We start from the raw sequence: 22,552 nt of genomic DNA on the forward strand, positions 1-22,552 counted from the left end.
TATCGGTTTCGACTCATTATTTGTTTATTTATTTTTTTAAGGCTCTATTTTTCATTTAATTTTTGTATCGAAATGAATTGGATAAGTGTGAAAAAACGAGCAAAATATCTTTTATTCGATTTTATTTGGCAGTGATACATAGTATGGACATTATAGAATTTGTTCGATTGCTTTTGGAAATTATAAATGATGATGATGATTAGAAAATTAACAGATTCAATTTCCACCAGCCAACCAATAGCCATATCATTGGCGATAGAATATTTTTCGTGGCTGCATTATTTGCTTGAAGTATACCATGATGATGATTATATGATTGTGGTAGTTTCTGTTGTGATTTTATCGCAATTTGATTGTTGTTATTGTTATTGCTATTATCATTATCACAGATCAATTTTGAATCCAAACACGTTGTCATCATCGCCGTCACCGTTGATTTTCCTTTGAATGATGGTCCATTATCTTCATCGTCAACATCACTTATAATTTGTTCATTTTGGACAATATTTCGTTTTTTGAGAGTAGCATAGTTCATAGTTTGTGCTGAATTCTGATTAAACAATTCTATCTCATTGCCCGATGTTGCGGCTGTCGTTGTTGATACCAATTCAAATTTATTTGATGGCATAACAGTGGGTAGTTCGTAGACGCTTTCATTGGACACACAGAACCCATATGATGGCAATTGTTGTTGTACATTTGTCGCCGTAAGGCAATATCGTGGTTCACTTTGTGATAGATTTGTCGTACTATATGGAGTACAATATTGATCTGAATGATGACGTAAAGGTGTCCCGTTAATGCTTGGATGTGTAGATGTGAATCCACCGCTATTACTGCCCATAGTTGCATGTAGTGTATCGTCATATTGTTGTTGTTGTTGTTGCTGTTGTTCAAATTGATGCTGAAGAGATGAACGTTGGTGTTTGGTTCCTGTTACAAAACAGGCGACTAGAATGATCACAGTAAGAACTATCACAGAACAAGTTGCCGGTATGACAATGGTCAATGATTGCATTGAACTAAGCGTATTCGCTCCACCGCCTGGATCCATAGAGCCTGAAGATGCCGATATAGAATTGGCCGATTTTAATGTGCGTGAAATAGTTTCTATTGGTGGAATCGTTTCACCATTCATGGTCAATGTAGCGAACATGTAGGTTTCCTCAGTGGTTCCCATGTCTGTCAAAGCAGCCATGTTAAGCAGATACCATGTTGCTGGTCGCAAATCCACTAATTCAACGAAACGTTGTTCTCGAGGTGAGATTTTCGATGAATCGACAAGCCAATCGGAATCAATTCTCGGTCGATACTTGAGCACAAAGTATTTGATCTCACATCCGTTCACGAGCCAGGCATCCAGACGAATCATTGCTACGGTTGAGTTGACCGTAATGAAAGAATTCCAATTTTTAGGCGCTATCGGTACTGAAAAAAATCGTCAATATTTGAACCACTTTTGCAAAACTTACCAGATCCTTTGGTTCTAACAGCAATCGCCTGACTAGGATCGCCTTTACCTACGTTATTGTAGGCAATAACATAGAACTGATATTGTGTGCCACACAATAGATTCGTGAACGTGTATGAATTCTGTTGCGAATCAACTTGTCGCTCTTCCCACTCTCCAGATTGGGAAGACTTCGCATACAGGAAGTAACCGGTAATTTCTGGTACGTTCGAGTTGGATGTTTGCTGCTCTGCAGCGTACGAATCGTCGGTTGTTTCTATCGACCAGCTAAGCTCAACTGAATCGTAGTTGACGTTGACCGATGTCAAAATGGGTGCTCGCGGAGGATCGTTCACAAGAGTCTCACCGATGATCTCCTCTGATTGTGGTCCAGGACCGATTCTGAAACGATAAAGCATGAGTTTCAAACCAAAAATCATTGAAATTCAAACCTATTGAAAGCCTGGACGATGACCAAATACTTTGTCGCGCGGCGAAGATCAGTAATCTTCACCTCTTTGCTTTGAGTCGAAGGCTGTAAGGATTTTTCCTCAACAACTTTCTTAAACATGAAGTGTTCATCCAGATCGACCGCTTTGTAGCCGACATAGTAGCCCAGAATCTGACCATTTTGATGATCAACCCGAGGCGGTTGGAATGTAACCTGTAGCGAATGTGCACTTGATGGATACACATGAATGTTTAACGGAGGACCAGATGGCGCTAGAAAAAGCATAAAATCATCAGCATATCCCAATATCGAATTAGTGTATCCTAACCTTCTTCTTTAGTCGTGATCTTAAGTGGTGGCATCTGAAATGGACCAAAACCCAATTTGTTTTCGGCTTGAATTCGAACTTCATAGGTGGTCATTGGCTTGAGAGAACGAAGACTGATTGACGATTCTGTTCCCACCAAAGTTTGACGGAATATTGTGCCTGGCGTCTTCGATGATGGCTGGTGTAGTTTACCATTTTGTTCGTTTATAATCTGCTGCTGTAGTTCGGCTGTTGCATCCAAATGATGCCATGAGGGCAATGTTTCCAACCATTGGCGATACTCTGCATGAAATGCAATGACCGGGCTGTTTCCAGAATATGGCTGGGACCAAGCAATAACAGCAGACCGACTGTCTAGTTCCAACACGTGCACGTTTTCCGGCTTTCCAGGTGGTTCTAAATTTGGATAAATCAAAATAATGGAAGGTTATTCTAGAATCTAGATTCTAGTCAAAGTTACCTTGGACTATCAGTTGAAAGTTGTATTCATCCTTGCCGAAATTATTGGTGGCCAAGCACGTGAACAGTGAAGAATCACGGCGATCGACGTTTGTGATACGGACAATGTATGAAGTGATTGCTCTATCCGACTGACCTGTAACTCGTTTCAGCAATTGATATCGATTATCTGTGTGCAGTGTCTGCTGTTCAAGCGACGGATCCGATGATAACCGATCAAACACAGAGCCAAAGTCGAGTGGCATTCTGTCCTTGGCAACTTGCATCGAAACGGGCAATTCGCCATAGGCATCGCAAGAGAATTCTGTAGAATCTCCTCTCTGAACGGTGTGAGCCGAGAATTTACTTTTGAAGTGTGCAGGCACTGTGAGAATGAGACGATAAGTGACTGTGGTTGCCTAGTCAAATCTTACCATGGACTTTGAGTGTGATAACTTTGCTCAATCCCGAGCCTACGCCATTGTTGGCTTGACAGAGATAGACGCCGGAATCTTCTTCAGTCACGTCACGAATCATGAGACTACCATTTTCCAGGGTATGCATGTGAGAGTTGCTGACCACAGTGCGGAAGTAATGAACGATAGTCGCTTGTTCTCCGTTGGTTGGACTTATCGACGACGAAGATAGGCCGGAAAAGGATGCTAAGCTCTGGGATTTGTCATGAGCCCGTTCCCACCAGATTCGAGGCTCACCGCTGGCCGAACAATCAATGACCACATTTTGGCCTTCAATGGCTTCGGTATCAGTAGGCGGAATTTTCCATTTGGGAGGCACTACCGATAAAAAAATAAGTAACGCATTCAGATTCAGCTTCTAAAAATGTAGTTACCGTTGACTTTGACGACAATCGAGTATGTTGTGACAGCTGCCATGTTGGATGCGATGCAGGTATAGTTTCCAGAGTCTTCAGCAACCACTGAAGATATGAACAAGGTGGCCGAAAATTCGTTGGTTACATCCAACTTGATTCTGCGTGAGTCACTTCTGCTTTGGGTGTCGTGGATAGGCTCACCATCCTTCAGGAAGTGGATTAGCACTGGAGAATCCCCCTCGACTACCGAACAGGTAAGCATTACTCGCATGCCTTCTCGAAGATTGGGTGGTGGACTGAAAGGGCTGATGACGGGTGCAACCAGAATTCGAATGAACAGCTCAGCACTGGCCGAACTGGAGCCGTTGGGCCCAGTCACCACACAACGGTAAGCTCCTTCATCCGTGTTACGTTCGATTTTTTCGATGACCAGCGTGCCATTCAGCAGCGACTTATGGCGATGGTTCTGTGGCAAACGGTTACCTTGATCACTAGACGACGACTTTTTGAACCAGACAATCGATTCAAGTGGATAACCAGCCGCCGGACAATGCAGATGGACTGTGTGACCGGAAATGACAGTCAGGTTTTTCATTTGACGTACGAATGCCGGTCCGTAGACGTTAATGCGACCAGAGTGACTAATCGAGTGGACGTCGTTGGATGCTGTGCACGAATATCTAAACAAGCAAAGTGGATATTTGCATATTACAGAACCAATAAAACTTACATGCCACCATCTTCTGCACGAAGAGAACTTATGTTGACGAAGCTGTTGACAATACCGTCGCCATTAACGTAATCACCAACTCGAATTCGTCCATTTTCGACCAATGGAGCACCATCAAGCGTCCAGACAATCTGCGGCAAAGGTGTTCCCGTAGCTGAACATTTGATCGAGAAAGATTTACCAGGGCGCAGTGGTTCCGTGATCGTGAAAACCGTGATGAACGTTGGAGGATCATCAGCCAATGCCAACTCACCACTGGCTTGAACCGATTCAAATTCATTGCTGACGATGCATTGCTAGAGAATAAAACGTAAACATAAATTAGATGTTGTTTTACGTTTTTTGAAATACTCACAAACATGCCACGGTCTTCACGACGAACTTGACGGATCTGAAGCATTCGATCCTGGTGCAATAAATGCACACGATGGTTAGGATGTTGACGAGCACTCGTTGTTGTTGCTTGAGCCACCATTAATGGCCGGGCATTCCTACGCCAATGAATTTGTTGAATAGGCGAGCCTCCGGTTATCGTGCAATTGAATGTGACAGTGTCGCCATCGGAAGCTAATATGTGTGATGGAATCATGGTTACACTCAACGGAGCCTTGACAACCAATTCCATTTCGATGCGATCTTCGCCCAGTGAATTGTTGGCAACACAGACGTAAAGACCAGAATCGGCAACGGTTGCATCACGAATGAAAAGCGAACTATCCACTTGAACGAATCGACCAGCACGACTAAGGCGATATGGTGTTATGTACTGATCTCCGTTGAGCAATTCATTCTTGTCATTGATAACAATTGATTTGTCGTTTGGTGGAACTTGAAATTTCCATACCTGGAGCCGTTGTAATCTGTTTACAGCGATTACCGACGATAGTAAACTATGATGGGAAGACTGGAAATCGTTTGAGGTTGGTGTGGCACGATACCATGTAAATAATGGCCAAGGTTGTGCTTGGGCCACACAAGGCAACTCGATTGTTTGACCAACATTAGCTATGATTTTTTGTCTACCAGGACTATTGGCCATAATTTTTGGCGGCATTTTTGTCTGTGGTTTTGTGACAATCAGTCGTACATAATTGGCACTTAATTTAATCATTCCACTCAAAGTGTGTTTTGTTTGACACCGGAACATCATTTTTTTCTTCCGTTTATGACTATGATGATGTCGATCTTTTTTCATATCATCATCATCATCATCATTTTCATCATCGATGCCATCATCATTGTAGATTCTATGTACATGAAGCTCGCCATTGGGCATAACACTGTAACGTCCACCTACCAACATATTGATTCATTGATTGATTTTTTCAATTATTTCGAAATGAATAGTTTTCATTATTTTCTAGTGTATATGAGTGAAAAAAAAGTTTTCTGCAAAATCTAAATATCTTGGAAACCTGGTACAAGACAAAACCAGATTCTTTTTTTCTCTCTAGAGACATTCATTGTGGTTTGTTTGAGAAAACATCGTATATAGTGATGGATCTCATCTCTTTCAGTGTTGTTCAACACAAAAAAAAAATCTGAAAGGTTTTTTTTGGATCGATTTTCTGTGTTTCTGTGCTTGTGTGTTTGTCAATACTATTTACAACAACAAAAATTGATTGTCCATCATTTGTGTCTGAATAAAACCAAGAAAATTGATTCTGTTATTTACCAAATTCTTTCATATTATTTCAGACAAATCAATCAAATGTTTTTGCATTATTAAATAAATTGAATTTAAATCGCTCACCTTTAATTAAATCCGAAGTTATCGGATGATCATCATCGCCATAACGTAACCAATTTGTTACATGAACGTATTCGCGTGCAAAGCTTGGTATATGACATCGAAGAATCTTGTTTGCACAAAAAAAAAGATGAAAAATGTTCAGAATTAGAGATCGATTAAAATTTATAAACACTTACTCCAGTATTTCCTTCAATGGCGAAATCATCATAAACTTGAATTTCATATGGCTGTCGAACGCCTATTATGAAACAAACAAAAGAAAAAATATTTACTAACGACTTTACCTATTTTTTCTTTTATTCTCTTTTTTATTTTTGTTTTAATTTCATTCTTATGAACTAAATTTTCAACAATTTCAAGTCATGCATTGTTTTTTTTTCTTTCTAACGAACAAAGCGAGAAAATATTTTTAAAATCATATTTTTTTTGCCTCTATTCTTGTTGTTGTTATCGACGATTGGCTGATAAGTTGTTGGTTGATTGCTTTTTGATATTATTTTTTTTTCTACTCAAATTGGAATCCACCAGTAGAGTAGAATATGAAAAAAAAGAATCAAATGGAAAAATATTGAAAATCCAGTCAACCAGGAAAATCTTTTGCTTTTCTCAAATTCTATCGCTAAATTGTATGCAAGAGAATTCATTCACTGATCTCAAGCTGCTCATATATTTTTATTATGTACTGGTTAATATTCCAAAAGTGAAAAATATAATGATTCCCTATTTTTTTCGGCATAAAAGCAAAAAAAGCCATATGTCCAAACGACGATGGTGATGATGAAGAGATGATGCTGAAAATTATGGTTCGATTTCCATGTGGCCATCAGTTTTCTTCGAAATGAAAAAAATATTCGAAATTTAACGCTTCATTTGATTTCTGTTGTGCCACTGTAAATAAAGTGTGCCTTTTTCTTTGCTATCGATACCTATTTTTTTCCCACCGTCACCATCTTCATCATTTCATCATCATTGAATCACCACTTCAATAAGTCGATTCCATTTTTGTTTATTTGTCCATTTATTTGTGATTTCCATTTGATTCATTCATTCGGTTGGGTACGATTCAATTCGATTGGATTGAATTCGTTTATATTTTTTTTCTTAGTCTTTTTTGTTTGACGATTTCATCGGAGTCCATTCAACCAAACGATCCATTTATAACTGTAGTATATTTCTCATAGTCGCCTGGTCGGTTGGCTGGTTTGTTGATTTGACATGACTTTTATAGAATTTTTTAGATTTCATGCTGACTTTTTTTTCATCTCTTCTCTTTCGAATGACTGACGATTCATTATTATGATGTGCGTATGTGTACGTCGTCTTTCATGAAACGAAAGAATTGAATCTTGTCAGTAGGTCCATTTTTTTTTGCCATTTTGATTCCATATTTTCTTATCCGTAATTTTTCATTCGATGATGGCATTTTTTCTTCTAATTATATTATCATTATTGTCGTTATTGTTTAGATCATTCAGAGATTTCATTCAATTTTATATTTTCGTTAGTTTATGAATTTTTTTTCCGATTCCACCGCAATATTTTTTCTGGTTTTTCTTTTCTTATTCACAACATGTCTGATCATTTGATCATCTGATAATCATTGATTACATATACACACACACACACATAAATTTACTGAAAAAAATAGAGAAGACACAAATACGGCTTTTTTTGTCCTCATGATACTGATGATTACGGTAATAATGAAAATAATAATAATAACCGATCTTGGATAATAGTAATAATAATAACACTTGACCGTCATATACACATTTAATTGCCCTAATAATAACGATCTTCAGAACACCACCATCATCATCATCATCATCTATAGACCATTTTTGTGTTATTCGGGATTTCTCTTTCATTGCTTACAAATATACAATTCCGGACTTTTCACTAGATTTTTTTTCTCTCGATAGTAACAAAATTGATGATGATGATCATTTCTCATCCATAAAAAAGAAATCCTATATATTGTTGTTTTTTTTTGGTGGTCTGTGTATATATCAAGCCTTCAAGACCCGAACAAAAAAAATCGTTCATTGATATTGATGTAGTATTTCTATTTCGATTATTATATTTTATATATTGTATATAATACAGGGGAAAGTTCATAATTCTTTATCTATAGTATGTTGTTGTTGTTGTTGTTTACTATAATGTAGATATCGTATGTGTGTGTGTGTGTGTGTGGATTATAAACATCCAGAAAAAAATGGATAAACTTAAACGGTAAAATATACTTGAATATCAAAAAAGTAACGGCCATTATGGTAGTCGAATATATATGGTGTTTTTTTTTATTAGTAGTAGAGTTTTTGGCAATCGAAAATTAATGATTATAGATTTTTATATATATATTGAAGAAGAAGAAAATTTTGCAGTAGCAATAATAATATTCGAATCTGGATGTATGATTCTTTCTAATGTTGTCGTCAATGTATATATGATGATCCTGGATTATTATAATTACTATTATACTAACAACTAAACGAAAAAAAAGGTTCTTTGAATGTTTGTGACTTTTTTTTACTGTATGGGATTTGGAATTATTATTATCATTATTATAAATGGCTTATATACAAATAGAAATATCTATCTATAGTTGGTCATTTGTTGTGCACAAAACGAATGTTATCATTTAAGTTTCTGAGATCAACAAAAATTGAAATATCTAATCAACAACAACAACAACAAAAAAATTTCAACGAAACACACAAAAAAGTGTCAACTAATTAAATTTGTTGTCATTTGGGAAAAAAAATTGTTTCAAAAAAGCTTTTCGATTCTTCATTCAATAGCTACACACACACACACACACACACGGTAGAAAGAATGATTCACAATGATTTGTGAATGATTTTTCTAGTTGTTTTTTCTATTCTCTCTCTCACTCTCTAGCTCAATCAATGTTCGATCCAACCATCCATCCATTTGGTTCTTATCTTTTTTTTTTGGCCTCTTTTACTCTCGTGTTCAAACACATCGAAAATGCCATTACCCGTCAAAGTGTCCATTCGAAAGTACGATGATGATGATGATGATGATGATGGTTAAGTGATAGTCAAAAAAAAGAAGCGTATGAAGATGTGTGTGCCTATGGCCTCAACATGACACTGTCAAGTTTTTTTTTCTATTTTCTGGTTTTTTTTTGGAAAAAAGCTGTCATTCAATGTTCGGAATGAATTTTCTCTTCTTTTTTTTCAGTTTAGCACAAAACATTCTGATGATGATGATGACGGTCGATCGTTCATAGAGGGGTAGAAAAAAAATTTATGGAAAATCGTAAAGTCAAACGCAATGGCAAAACATACACACACACACATCACACACAAATGCATGCATGCATTCAATTTTTTGCGTTATTCGGATAGGTCAAATAAAACAAAACAACAAAAAAAACAAAAAAAATATCTCATCTCTTTGAAAAAAAAATAGTTGACATTCATGAATTGATTTCTTTGAAACAAATAAAAAAAAGTTTTTTTCTGCATGTTGTTCTTTGATGTATCCGCAAACCAAAATATTTTTTTATTTCTGGTCGAACCCAACCAAAAAAAAAAAAAAAAAAACAACGACAAAAAAAATATTCATAGATCGATCGATTTGCAACCTTTAAGAAGATGGATGAGATTGACAAATATTTTTTTTTTCTATCATTTTTTTTTGACTTTACGTTATTACTAGAATCTGACTAACGATGACTGAAAAGAGTACACTGGTTTGCATACAACGTACCACCCAAAAAAAAATTGGAAATTTCCAATTTGGTGCCATCTCTCTCATCGTCTCATTGACATGTCAAATTGTGGAATTAAAAGAATTACGAGGGAGAAAAAAAGTTTTTATAACAACTCAATAGATCCACATACACACACACACAATAACTGTGGTTGAATGATTCAAAAAAAAAAAAAATACTGATCATCATTATCATCATTCGTAATGACTCCACCTCCTCATTTTAACGAAAAATCATTCATTTCAAACCAAGAAAAAACCTCTGATCGGACATATTCTTATTTGATATATTCTCAGATTCGTAAACTATACATTTTGTAAATTTAAAGAACACCAGAGAGCCACCATGTTAATGTATGTTCATTGAAACTTTTTTCCGAAATGATAATTGTTATTATTGAGAATAATAATAATAATAATAATTTCTACATTCTAATTTTCTTGTTCCTTTCGTATATTTCATATATATTAATGAATTTTTTCTAGCCTGTCATTCAAAAATCTCTAGCTAGGATTTATTTGGCTATTTTTGGGCCATTTGATATATCATAGAATAAAACTTCAATTATATTCATTCATTCATTTTCTCTAGTTGTTGTTGGAAAAGAATTCATATAATAATTCTTTTGGCCCGTTGGCCAATTCGTGATCATGATAATAATAATAATAATGATTGGCTATTTGAATATCGAACAATAAGTTATACATTTCTCACTATTCTATATAATATATATTGAACATTGATTGAATTTCCAATCAAAATGAGGAATTCGTAAATAGAAATGAATTAGAGGCAATAAAGTGTTAATGTAAGAATGTTTTCATTTTCGATTCGTTTTTCATTTGCCAATGGCCAATATGATTTGATAGAACGTGAAGCAAAAAATAAAGATTTTCTATTCGCTTTATCAGTTAGGTTTTGTACTTGATTGAATTTTATTCTAATCAATCATACAAAGATAGATTTATAATAATTTGATCACAGAATCAATAATAATCTTGATTTTTGAATTTCCGGTACGTTTTCTATCGTAGTTATATTCAATTTACGTTTGTACGTTTCCAGAAGAAACCGAATAACCAACAGATTGTATGGCCATTTTTTTTTGTTTGAATGGTAAATTCCATATTACAAGATAAATGAATTATATAAAAAAAAATTTGTTTCAAATTTTCTCTGCTATATACACATTTTTTACATCTACTGACATTTACATCGTTTTTCATGCAAACACACATAATTGCCATTTTAAATTGTTATTATTATCAAAAAAAAATTTGCATAAAAAAAACGAAAGAAATGAAAAAATTTTTGCTTAACACTTACTGGCACGAATATGTACATCTTGACTTTGAATGGATCCAATTTGATTGGTGGCCACACAACGTACGATACCTGAATGAACATCCTGTCTATATGATGATGCTGAAAATGGCAAATATACAAGCTGTGTTGTAAGTAAATCTTTACGTATTTGTCGTAATCCATTTATCTGTATTAATGGTGTTCCATCGGCTCTTGTCCATGTGATTGTTGGTGCTGGTATTCCTAATAAAAATTTTTCAGTTAATCATCAATTGTGTCTAATAAAAACAATTCACCTTTGGCACTACAGGTTAGAATACTGCCAGTATCATTTAAAAATATCACCAAATTAGGTGGTTCAACCAAAAATTCTGGTCCACGTTTTTCTAATTGATTTTTACTTGATAATAACAACGATGATGATGATGATGAATGTGATGATGTTGCTTGAGCTAAATGAAAAAATCAAAAACAAAATTAGAGTTCATTATAACTATAGGTTCTGATTCATTTTCAAAAAAAAAAAAAAAATGAAATGTCAAAAAAACTAAAGTCCAAAACAAAATATACAAGAAAAAGAAAATATTGCAACATTAACTTTGTGATCATCTTCTCATTATTAATATGGGAAAAAAAGTAAAAAAAAAAATTTAAAAAATTTCATCATTAATTTTCATCCCATTGGAATTGGTGGTATACGACGACGACGACAACGACAACGACAACGACCACCGCCATCACCATCATCATGATGCTCAAATAACAAATTAGCTGCATAGAATAACAACATGCAAACTAATGACAAACGAATTTTTTTCTTTTTTTTTTATTATCAGCAATGTCGTTGTCTTCTATTCTAATGATTTAGTCATAATAATGATGATGGTAATCATGATGATAAAGTCTTAAGTTTAACTTTTTTTTGCAGTTTTTTTTTATTTAGTTTAGATTATTTTTTTTTTGAAAAAGTGATTTTAGTGGTAAAATGAATTAATGTACGTATACGTTTGAAATGCATGTACTAAAAAACCTTAAACACAAAACCCAAATGACAAACCAGCAAAAAAAATAACGAAAAGGAGGAATTTGACTAAAATCAAGTCGAATTTCTTTCTTTTTTTCTTTTGCAGAAAGAAAATGAGAAAAAAAACAATTAATATTAGTTAAGATGTTGAGAACCTTATAGTTATAAGTTTAGCCAATTATAGCCTGTGCTTAAAATTTGCCAAAATAAATTTCATTTATATTCTTCTTTGAATTTCTTCGCTAGCTTTCCTGTGCGGGAAAGGCAAAAAAACGGGATTCATGAAATAGGATTCTCTAATTAAATTGTTATTAATCATCGCCACATCATTTTTTTCGTCGTTTTATTTATTTATTTTTTTTGGTTTATTATTTATTTACTTGTATATTGTATTGAAAACAGAATCGTGATATTGTGTAAATATCCATTTTGATAATCGTTCATTTGGATTCTTGGATTTCGATTTTCAAAAAAAAAAACACTGTTGATGATTCAGATTCAGATTCAGAGTTGTGTTTTGTTGTTTTTATTGTTGTTGTTGTTGGTCATATTATATGATGATGATGATGACATTTTTGGGATCAACATTTCTGTTTCATTTGATCCATTCTCGACATTTTTGGTTTCAAAAAAAAAAAATTTATTCTTATCGCTGTTTCTCATGTCTATATGGGATTAACATTTCCACTATATCGCTAATAATATTAATGTGATTCTTTTGAATTAGTTTCATCATCATCATCATATCAATGTAATTCATTTCAATTCGATTCTATAGAATAGTGTAGTATGTTGAACTTTTGCTTCGTAATTCGTATCAAATTCTGTTTTTTTTTCTTTGTCAAAAATATAAAAAAGTCATCTGAAAGGGATTACTTTGTTTAGTTTCAAAAAAAAAAAAAAAAAAATTATCAAATTCTTCTATTTTTGTTTTGATCTTTATTCTAGAGTTGATTTAATAAGAGAAAAAGTGAAAAATTTCAAATTATACCTTGTTCATGATGAAATATTACATTGATGATGATGATGATCATTAAAATTACAATAGAAAATGATGATGAAGATGACAATAACATTCGACAGATTGGTTCATCATTCACTAAACGTTTTCGTAGCTTTTTCATCATTTCTGTTTTGATTTATTATTGTTGTGGTTTCGTTTTTTGTGCGATCTGATTCGATCAATAAACTTATTGATATTCATTCATTTTTAGTATGCAAATTTTTTTTTTTTGAAAAATAAATTGTTTAGAAAACAACAATAACAACAAGAGTCAAATGTTAAACGTTGCAGACTATCGTTATGTTTTTTTTTGTTAAATTTTTTTTTCAAGTATCCTTTATGTCGATGTGATCAGAATTTTCAATTAGATGTGTGTGTGTGTGTGTGTGTGAATCACTTAAACTTTTACAAAATGCATGGACACGAAAAAGGTAAAATTGCGTGCAGAATCAAGAAATTGTCGTATTTTTTTTCTTGTGTCCATACACTCAAATACACGTTGAGAATAAAATGGCAGAAATTTTAAATATGAATATTTTAGGGCTGATAAACGATTGAATTAAATGAATTTTCGGTGAAAAACACGTCTGTTGTAGAAATGTTCACAATCAGAATTTGAATATCAATTTTGTTTGTTGCTGTTGTTGATGATTCGATCATTCACTGAACAAGTCTAACTGTTTTCTGAGAATCTTTTTTATCGGCACTTGTACTAACCTGAATCGAATATATTGTGGATATTTTATTTTCTGGTCATTGTCTTGCGTAGTCAAATGGCCGCCTGCCGGTTATATTACGGTTATTACATGCTTCTATGACGAATTTTGCACCACTAGCAATTTTTTTTCATTTTCAAAAACCTAGTTGTCTAACTGACAAATTCTATAGTAAATATGTGTGTAAATGTGGCTACACAAATTTACATTTATTGGATCTCATTTTATGTGCAAATGGATAGTGTTTTAATCAATTGGATTTGTATGTGTGTGTGTGTAAATGATTCCGAATTTGAAGAAAAAAAATTTACCTGTAAAAAAAATAGAGACTATTTTTTGTCACCACCACATGTCATCAAACAATATTGCGTGATCTAGTTTGTGTGTGTGTATATAAATGATTTGTTGCACACGAAAATTTTTTGGTTTTTTCTTTTCTTTTGTCGAGTAATTTGTTTTGGTTTTTTTTTTATTTTTGGTTTATTGACTAACTAATGATCGATGAAATCTGAAACCAACTTGATAATTTGCAACTTATTGACATTGGCAGGAATTTTTTTTTTCTATTGTCGTTGCTAGAAGTGTGCATTTATTCAATGCTGAATAATCAGTATGGAATCAAGAAAAAAAAATTCATTTTCAAACTAACCAACCTTGGGTAAAACATATCACTCAGATTCAACGTCCAAAAAAAGTTCATTTCTCCATTTGCGACTATCCAAGTACAATATATCAAAACTCTTGCATTTTTTTCCAATTTTTTTTTTAATTTTTTCCTCTCTTTATTTCGACTAAACAAACAATAACGACAAAAAAAAACTTCACTTGCACTGTATTTTTGTGGATCATAATTTTCATAACTTTACGAATCAAACCTCATATATGTCGTTAATAGTTTTTTTTTGTCTTTGAGAATCCAAACAACAACAATCAGCTTTTCAAAAACTTTTCACTTTAAAAGATACTTTTAGACATTTTCAATGATTTCCTTTTATTTTTTTTTGTTATTGTTACTGTCACCGTTGACAACGGCGACGATGATGATGATTTTGATAAAACAACAACAAAGACTTTGCGAATTTTAAAATTTTAATGAATGAATGAATGAAAAAAAGTCTCAATAACCGAAATTTCACAGAAATTCTTTAACTGAATATATTCTGGATAAATATATAGAATATGATAACTATTTATTATTATTATTTTATTTTTGTTAACATTTCATATTTGAAAAAAATGAGAAAAAAAGGTGAATTCATATTCTTGGATGTTCCATATATTAGTAGTATATATAGTATATGTACCTAGTATAATATGCTTTCAATTTCCATTTTATGGAATATAAAATTCTAGTCACGTGAAACGATCTTAAATACGATTATTGCATCCAGTATTTATGTGTGTGTGTGTGTGTGTTGGTATGAATTGTTGAATTTATGATTCCTTTTCGATAGTTTTTTTTTTGGTCCGTTGGTCATTCATTCATTTATTTTATTTTGGTTGAATTTCGGTTTTTTTTTATTTTTGTTGTTGAACAAACATTCATTTTTTTTCTTTCATTGTATATACAAAATGATAAGAATGTCATGTTCTAACACATTGAATTCTTGAATGAATATTTCTCCAATGTTGAATGATTCATTCAATGGTTATTTTTGTTATTGTTGTTGTTGTTGGTACACATACATTCTCAAATGATACAAATCCTTGAAGGCATGTTGAAATTGTTTGTTTTCTTTTTTCTTCGTCATTCGAGAAACAAGAAAAACACTTTTGGAATATTTAATCGAAAAATCAAGCACGAAATCTGGACCAAAAACAAAAACAAGAACATTTTTCTGGCCACAACCCCTTTTCGTCTTTTCCATAAAGATTTCTAATGTTTATTGTCATTATAAGTCTCATATAATAATGATAATAACAAATAGCCACAGGAGACAATTGAAAACTTGTCAAATATTGTTCCAATAGTCGTTATATAGTAGTCGGAAGATATATAAAAAAAACTATCCATCACTAGATGTATATGTACGTTTTCTCTGATAATAATTTTCTACTCAATGGACATTGAAAACAGTATTTTATTTTATTTTTCTTTTTTTTTTACTTCGTATTTGCCGAGAGATCGAACTTTGAAATAAAAAAAATCCTGAATCCCGAAGAAAATCGTTACTAATGATGATGACGATTGTACAGTTTGTACATACACATTTTTTCTTCGCGTAAAATACTAAGAATCTCTCGGGTCCACACACACACACACACATGCAACACACAACAAACAGACACACACACACACACATACCAAAACTCACGTATATATCATTGATGCGATTGCCGTTTAGTTTGATGGCCAAACGTGTATGTATTTCGGGTATTTCTAAATTTTTTTTCTTCTCCTTTCCATATAAACAAGACTTGGATTTTTTTTTCTTTGGTTTGGGCACCATTTGGCACATCTGCTGCTCGATTGATGCCTGCTGTTCGTTCATTTGAATCATTTTCCAGCCATTTGATTCTTCGATTGGAAGTGATTCTTTTTTTTTACATTTCTCATTCCCATCAGAAAAAAAGACGATTCAATTTTTGATATATTCTTTCTTGATTCTTTCCTGTTCAATATATCTCTTTTCTTTTTTTTATTCTAGAATTTCTAGAATTCTTATTTTATTTTATTTTCAAAATTCGGTTTTTTTTATTATGACTTTACAAGGTTCTTTTTTTTCATTCATCGAACCGATGAAGACGATGAACCTTTACCGAAAGATTCCATTTTCAACTACCAAATACCATACACTTACACATAAGAAAAACCACCAGCCGTTACACGAATCGGTTACCATTTGAATCATTTTTCTCAATCGTATCTTCAGAAGAAGAACACTAGACACTTTCATACACTCTTAGTAGTTTCTTCCTTCCTGTCTTTGTATGTGTATGTGTGTGTGTGTTTTTCTTAAAGACGGCAAACATCTTCACTCGAACAAAACGAACCGATGAAACAGAAACATTTGTGTTGCCCCATTTACTAAACTCGTAAATTTCAGTATTTGGTTCGATATGATGATTTGTTGTTGTTCACGTCCGTTTGTCTCTCTGTCTATCGAGTAAATTATATGAATTCCATTGATAATGATAATGATGGCCCTCATCATCATCATTGATATTGGTTGGCTCAGATGTTTCAATTTGTTTGCTCTCTCTCTTTTACTTTCGAGACCACCTAATTTAGACTTGATTCTTTTTTCCCGAAAAAAAGAAACGAATGATTCGAAAATATAAATCAATTCCTGAAAATTTCGGTTTGCCGTTTAACCGAAAGAATTTTTTTTTAATTCCAACAAAATCTGTTCAACTGCAAATTTTATCTGATTTTTTCTATTCATTCACTGATTAAAATTTCAAATACTGATTGATTTTTCTGTTGAAATAAGATTTCTTTTATTGACTTTTTTTTCATGATTCTGTTGATCGATTTTGATTAGGTACCGGGAATTTTTTTTTCTTTCGAATCAAGTTGTCATTTGTAATAACTTGTATTGATTTATTTATTTTTTTTTATATATAAACCTTATAATTACTAGCTGGATGATCGATCACTTTTCAATTATAATTTATCACACATAGACTAGCTGAATTTTTCATCAAATCTAATGATGGCGAATGTAAACACAAATTCATACACATATCATTCATTAATTCATTCATTCATCAACAGCTAATATTTTTATGTCCAAAAAATAATCTAAATCTAAATACTTATATATATGATAATAATAGTTATCTAAAAAAGAAACGAAAAAAAGAAAAAAAAAACAAATGATATTTTTTTGTCACCAATGAATCAATTTGATTCCAAATACATTACATTGTTTACGTTGACATTCTGTGTATTTTTTCATCATATAAGTTATATGTTGGAATTTGTAATCGATTTGTATTGAACAAATGAAAATAAAATCGATACATATGTCATTTTTATAAATCTACAAACATATGGATACCAAGAAATTTGTATCGGATCACTAATGTAATGTAATGTTTCATTGATTCTTTTCAATATATATATAGATATTAATATGATTTCAATTCGTTTGCAATCATTCGGTTTCAAACATTTCAAAAAAAAAACAAACGAAGATATTTTGCTTTATATCTTGTATTTTATGTGTGTGTATGCGATATCGCAATTTGAGAATTGAATCAAATGTAAACGTTTCACGACAATGATTGTCATCATCATCTAGAATCTAGATCTAGATTCTGGAACAGATCTTTCCCACAATATAGATGATGATGATGATGATGCCATGACATAGAATGACAACAACAACAAAAAAAAACGAAACAAAACGAATTTTGAAACTTAAACGACAATGACGATCATTTTGATGATGATGATGATGATGATGACAAAAAATTGAAAATATTTTCACACACAATCAGAGACAGATATAAGCAAGCAGGCAAACAGACAGGCAAATAGAATGAAATTTTTTTTTTATTCCATCACACATATAGAATTATATTCTTTTTTTTATACATTGTGTGTTGTTAATGTCGTCTTTGTCATTTTATTTTTTTTTTTCGTTTTGTTGGTTTGAAAAAATAACTATTCGTACTGTTTATGTATGTGAGTGTGTGGTAAGGCCCGCTGTTATGTGTTGAAAACGACGACTACGACGACGAACAACATTTTATTTTTCAACAACCAGAAAAAAACGACATTTAAATTCCCTTTTTTTTCCTGGTTATGAAAAAATACAAAATTTTATCCCCTCCACACCACCACCATGATGGATCAGAAAAGAGGCAGGAAATTTTTTTTTCATTTTCTCTTTTGCCCCTCTCAATTCTTGTATCCATATTCGGTAGTGATACCATTCTCTGATCGTTCGTAGATTGTTGGTCGGTCGGTTGGTTGGTTGGTTGTTGTCATTTTATTTTTATTTTTATTTCTTTTTTTTCTGGCTCATTCATATCAAAACATTGAAAAATCAACCGACCAAAAATTCCAAGTTGGACGACAAAAAAAAATGGCATTGATGATGATCATGACGACCAAAACATTTCAAAATGCTTTGATTCGTGTAAGTAATACACTTTTTTTGTAAGTGGATATCAGATTTTTGTTGTTGTTTATTCTTCTAGAATCTAGATGAATCATGGTTTCTGAAATCAATGATGATGATAGCCCCATATATATATATTTGATGATGATTGCAATGTCTAAATGCCAATAATAACGATGACAATGATGATTTTGGTAGTATCATGCAGCACATATTGTTTAAAACATCTATCCATTCATCCATCCATGGAAACTCTTTATTTCGGTCCATCTATTTAAAGAATCATATATTTATATATCATCATAGTCATTTGTACCATATATATCCATTATAGTGTACTCTTTTTTCCTTGATGATGATGAGTTTTCATCTCAAGAATTTGTTATTTTTATCAGATATAGATAGATATCTACTTCTGTATATATATCGATAAATAATGATGGATAAAAAAGAACAAACGAATTGATTGTCATTATCATTAATGCAATAGTAGTATTGGAAAGTATTTATTCGTAATGATAATGATTCATTTTTGATGATAATGATGATGAACATGATTGACAAACTTGGACATTTTGTATCTAGATCATTTTATGTTATGTTTCTCAACTCAAACATTATTATATCATACTTTATTTTAAGTTCAAGACATCATCAAAGATATATAAATCAAATAAAAATGCAGCATGATATTAATCGAACTTTATTGTGTTCAAATTGAGAAATTTCAAATTTTTTTTTTCAAAATCACAAAAGAATATTAAGATATCGAATACAATCACATGATATAATAATTTCATAATGTCTGATTCCTCATTGAAACATTCTGTTTTGAACATTGTATAATATTTAAGATTTTCAGTGAGAATAGAAAATAAAATGCAATAGATTTTCGAGATAAACAAAAAGATACTACAGAACAACATTAACAAAGTGTATGATCAAGGAATCTATACAAAAAAGACATGCAAATGGAGAATATTTCTGTCGGTGACAATTTTTTTTTTATTTTATTTCTTATCCTCGTATATTGTATTTCTGTTTTGCTTGGTTATAACAGCCAAGAAAAAAAAAGAAAAAATTCAATTTTCATCATCATCATCATTGAATCATCATTCTTTTTGTTGTGCAAACTTAACTATACCTTGTTTTTTGGGTTGTTGTTGGATGTGATTGAATTTTCCTTTTATAATTCTCTCTGTTTCTGTGTGTGTTTATAAGCTACTTCAACGCCTACTTTAACAAAAAAAAATTCCGAATTAAAGGGATGTTTTCAATTCATTCATTCATTCATTCTCATTCGAATGATGGCAAATGTCTCCATTGTAAAATGTATATTATATGTGTACATATTGTATTCATGAATACATTCATCATTTATTTTTTTTCTGGGATTTTTTTTCTTTTGCCATCACTTTTGGATAATGAAGTCTTTTTTTCCGCCTTCTTTACTGTTTGGATCTATTTTTTTTGTTTTTTTTTTTTTTTTGCTTCAAAGATGAAGATGTTGATGAATATGAACAGAAAAAAAACAAAAAGAAAAGTGTCGAATAAAAATGAAAGAAAATTAATCAACTTTTTTTTTGGTGTTGGAACCCATCGTCATCATCACCAAAAAAAAAAAAAAAAAAAAAATGAACATGAGACAATGACATATAACGAGAGAGAGAAAGAGAGAAATGAATGAAAAAAGTCACCATGGATGTTTGTGCTTGTGTGTATTCCTTGGAACCGCGAAGAATGTAAATCAAAAAAAAAAAAAAATAAAAAAAAATAGAATAACAAAAAACAACAATAGCGGAAAAATTGGCCAAAAAAGTAATTGTGACAGCAACTTCAAAGAAAATTGCCAAATAATTAGCTCTATATAATACATATAATACAAACACACACACAAACTCACACCTAACCATTATTGCAAATAAAGTTTGAGATGTGCTGAAAAAAAAGAGTGCTATGATTTGTCGTTTTGTTATTTTTGGCTCGTTTGATTTGATGCGGTGACACAAAAGATGTTCCATCCATGTGTGTGAATAATTTTTGTTCATGATTTTTTTATCATTATTCTTTATATGATGATGTTGATGATGATGATGAAATTTTGCCCAGATATGATTGCAATTTTTTTCGCACCTAATTTACCAACATCATATTATACAATTCGTTCATTTCTTTCATTCACTAACTTTATTCTATTTTTCTCAGTTTATTTTCTGTCTAGTTAGAATCTAATTTTCTCTTCATATTTTGATCATTGTTTTTGTTCATTCATTCCTATTCTTTCTGATTTTGGCTGTCAGCAATGACGATATCGAAAAATGTATTCTATAGCTATAAATATAGCCGCTAGTAATGATTATGATCGCGTCATTTATTCTTGAATCAATTGTTCTATAAAGGAAATATATTTTTAATTGATTCTCGACACACACACACACAGAATTGTCATTGTCAATACAATCAATTTTATTTTCATGAAACATTTTACTTGAAGACATTTAGCAGCTATTTTTCTATCATCATTTTGAAAATAACGATCACACACACCTATAATTTTTTTTTCTTTTTGTCTTGAACATTGAATAAAACGCTTCAGGATCATTCAATTTGATTTGATGTAATGTAAGCGCTTTATGTGTGTATGACATTCGATTCTATATTTCGACTGTTCATGTTGTTTTTGGTTTTTTTCTTTGCTTTCTTTTGTTCTTTTTTTTCATCTGAATCTTGAATTTTAATTCATAGCACGTACACGTAACATCTATCCAGAAAAAAACCATGTTTTCAATTCCAATTGTGGCTGGCTGTTTCTATTTAACCATTTTATAAATTTCCATTCAACATCACCCGCTGTGTGAAGACATTCATTTTATATTTCATATTTTCTAATGCATTCAATGTAGAAAGTGTCAAGAATAAGTATGGTGAAATTTTTTTTCTAATCAATTAGACCATTCTCATATCCATATATATATTCATGGTGACAATTTGCCTGTTGTTTTTCATTCACAATGAATGAATGATTATAATTGTGACAATCAATCATTATGAGTTTTTTTTCTGGTCGACTTTTCGATTTTTTTTGGATCACATTCTGTACCTGTATGAAATTTGAAAACGAAAGAATCGTCTGTTTTACTAGTAGAGTTTTTTGCTTTTCTATTCACACAATAAGGTCATATCGACATCGACCTAAAAGGTCATTGTGATAAAGTGAAAATTTTTTTGCATATAGAAAAAGGGTTCATTGTCAACCAGAATTATTTTTTTTTGTTGTTGTTTTTGTTGTCATTTTCCGTTTGCTTTTTTTGTGTTCATTGTTGTTGTTGTTGTTGTTGTTTCAGTTGAACATTTTCCGGTTCAAAAAAAAAACTTTCGTAACGGAAAAGTTTCATTTATCAAACAAACGACCAAACAAACTGCTATAATAACAAATGTTCATAATGATGATGAGGATCATTGTATCATTTTTCGTTTTATATTTCACTGTTCGACCATTCAATCTTCCAAACAATAAGGTATACGATTCTTTTTCGTTTTGTTCCAAATGATCGAAAGCCAATAGAAATAGAAATCAATTAATTTCATTCATTTTTTTTCAATCATTACAATCTGGCAAATAGCTGATACTATTTTTTTTATTTTTTCTTCTTATTTCTTAAATTCCTCTCTTTGGACAAAGTAAAATTCTCAATGAAAAGAAAA

General features: G+C 31.9%; 1 protein-coding gene across 1 annotated transcript; it reads right to left on the minus strand.

The window, feature by feature from the left end:
• Positions 1–5: 5 nt before the first annotated feature.
• On the minus strand, positions 6–13,737 carry LOC124494757 (cell adhesion molecule Dscam1). Its single transcript, XM_075729256.1, has 14 exons — positions 13,048–13,737; positions 11,329–11,484; positions 11,054–11,275; positions 6,159–6,220; positions 5,983–6,088; positions 4,585–5,522; positions 4,230–4,525; positions 3,518–4,179; positions 3,102–3,461; positions 2,690–3,052; positions 2,230–2,625; positions 1,903–2,173; positions 1,473–1,852; positions 6–1,428 (listed from the first exon to the last, which is right to left on the minus strand). The coding sequence occupies exons 1-14, from the start codon at positions 13,181–13,183 to the stop codon at positions 200–202; spliced, it is 5,577 nt and encodes a 1,858-aa protein (XP_075585371.1). The 5' UTR covers positions 13,184–13,737; the 3' UTR covers positions 6–199.
• Positions 13,738–22,552: the final 8,815 nt, after the last annotated feature.

The sequence above is a fragment of the Dermatophagoides farinae genome, chromosome 3 (assembly GCF_024713945.1).
Source record: "Dermatophagoides farinae isolate YC_2012a chromosome 3, ASM2471394v1, whole genome shotgun sequence".
Classification (NCBI taxonomy): Eukaryota; Metazoa; Arthropoda; class Arachnida; order Sarcoptiformes; family Pyroglyphidae; genus Dermatophagoides; species Dermatophagoides farinae.

Excerpts from the sequence above, each read along its gene's own strand:
- LOC124494757 (XM_075729256.1), bottom strand. The coding sequence starts at position 13,183 with ATGATGAAAAAGCTACGAAAACGTTTAGTGAATGATGAACCAATCTGT. Across the intron at positions 2,626-2,689 it reads CTTTCAACTGATAGTCCAAG|AACCACCTGGAAAGCCGGAA; the intron begins GTAACTTTGACT and ends ATCCAAATTTAG. Across the intron at positions 1,429-1,472 it reads TGTTAGAACCAAAGGATCTG|TACCGATAGCGCCTAAAAAT; the intron begins GTAAGTTTTGCA and ends GATTTTTTTCAG.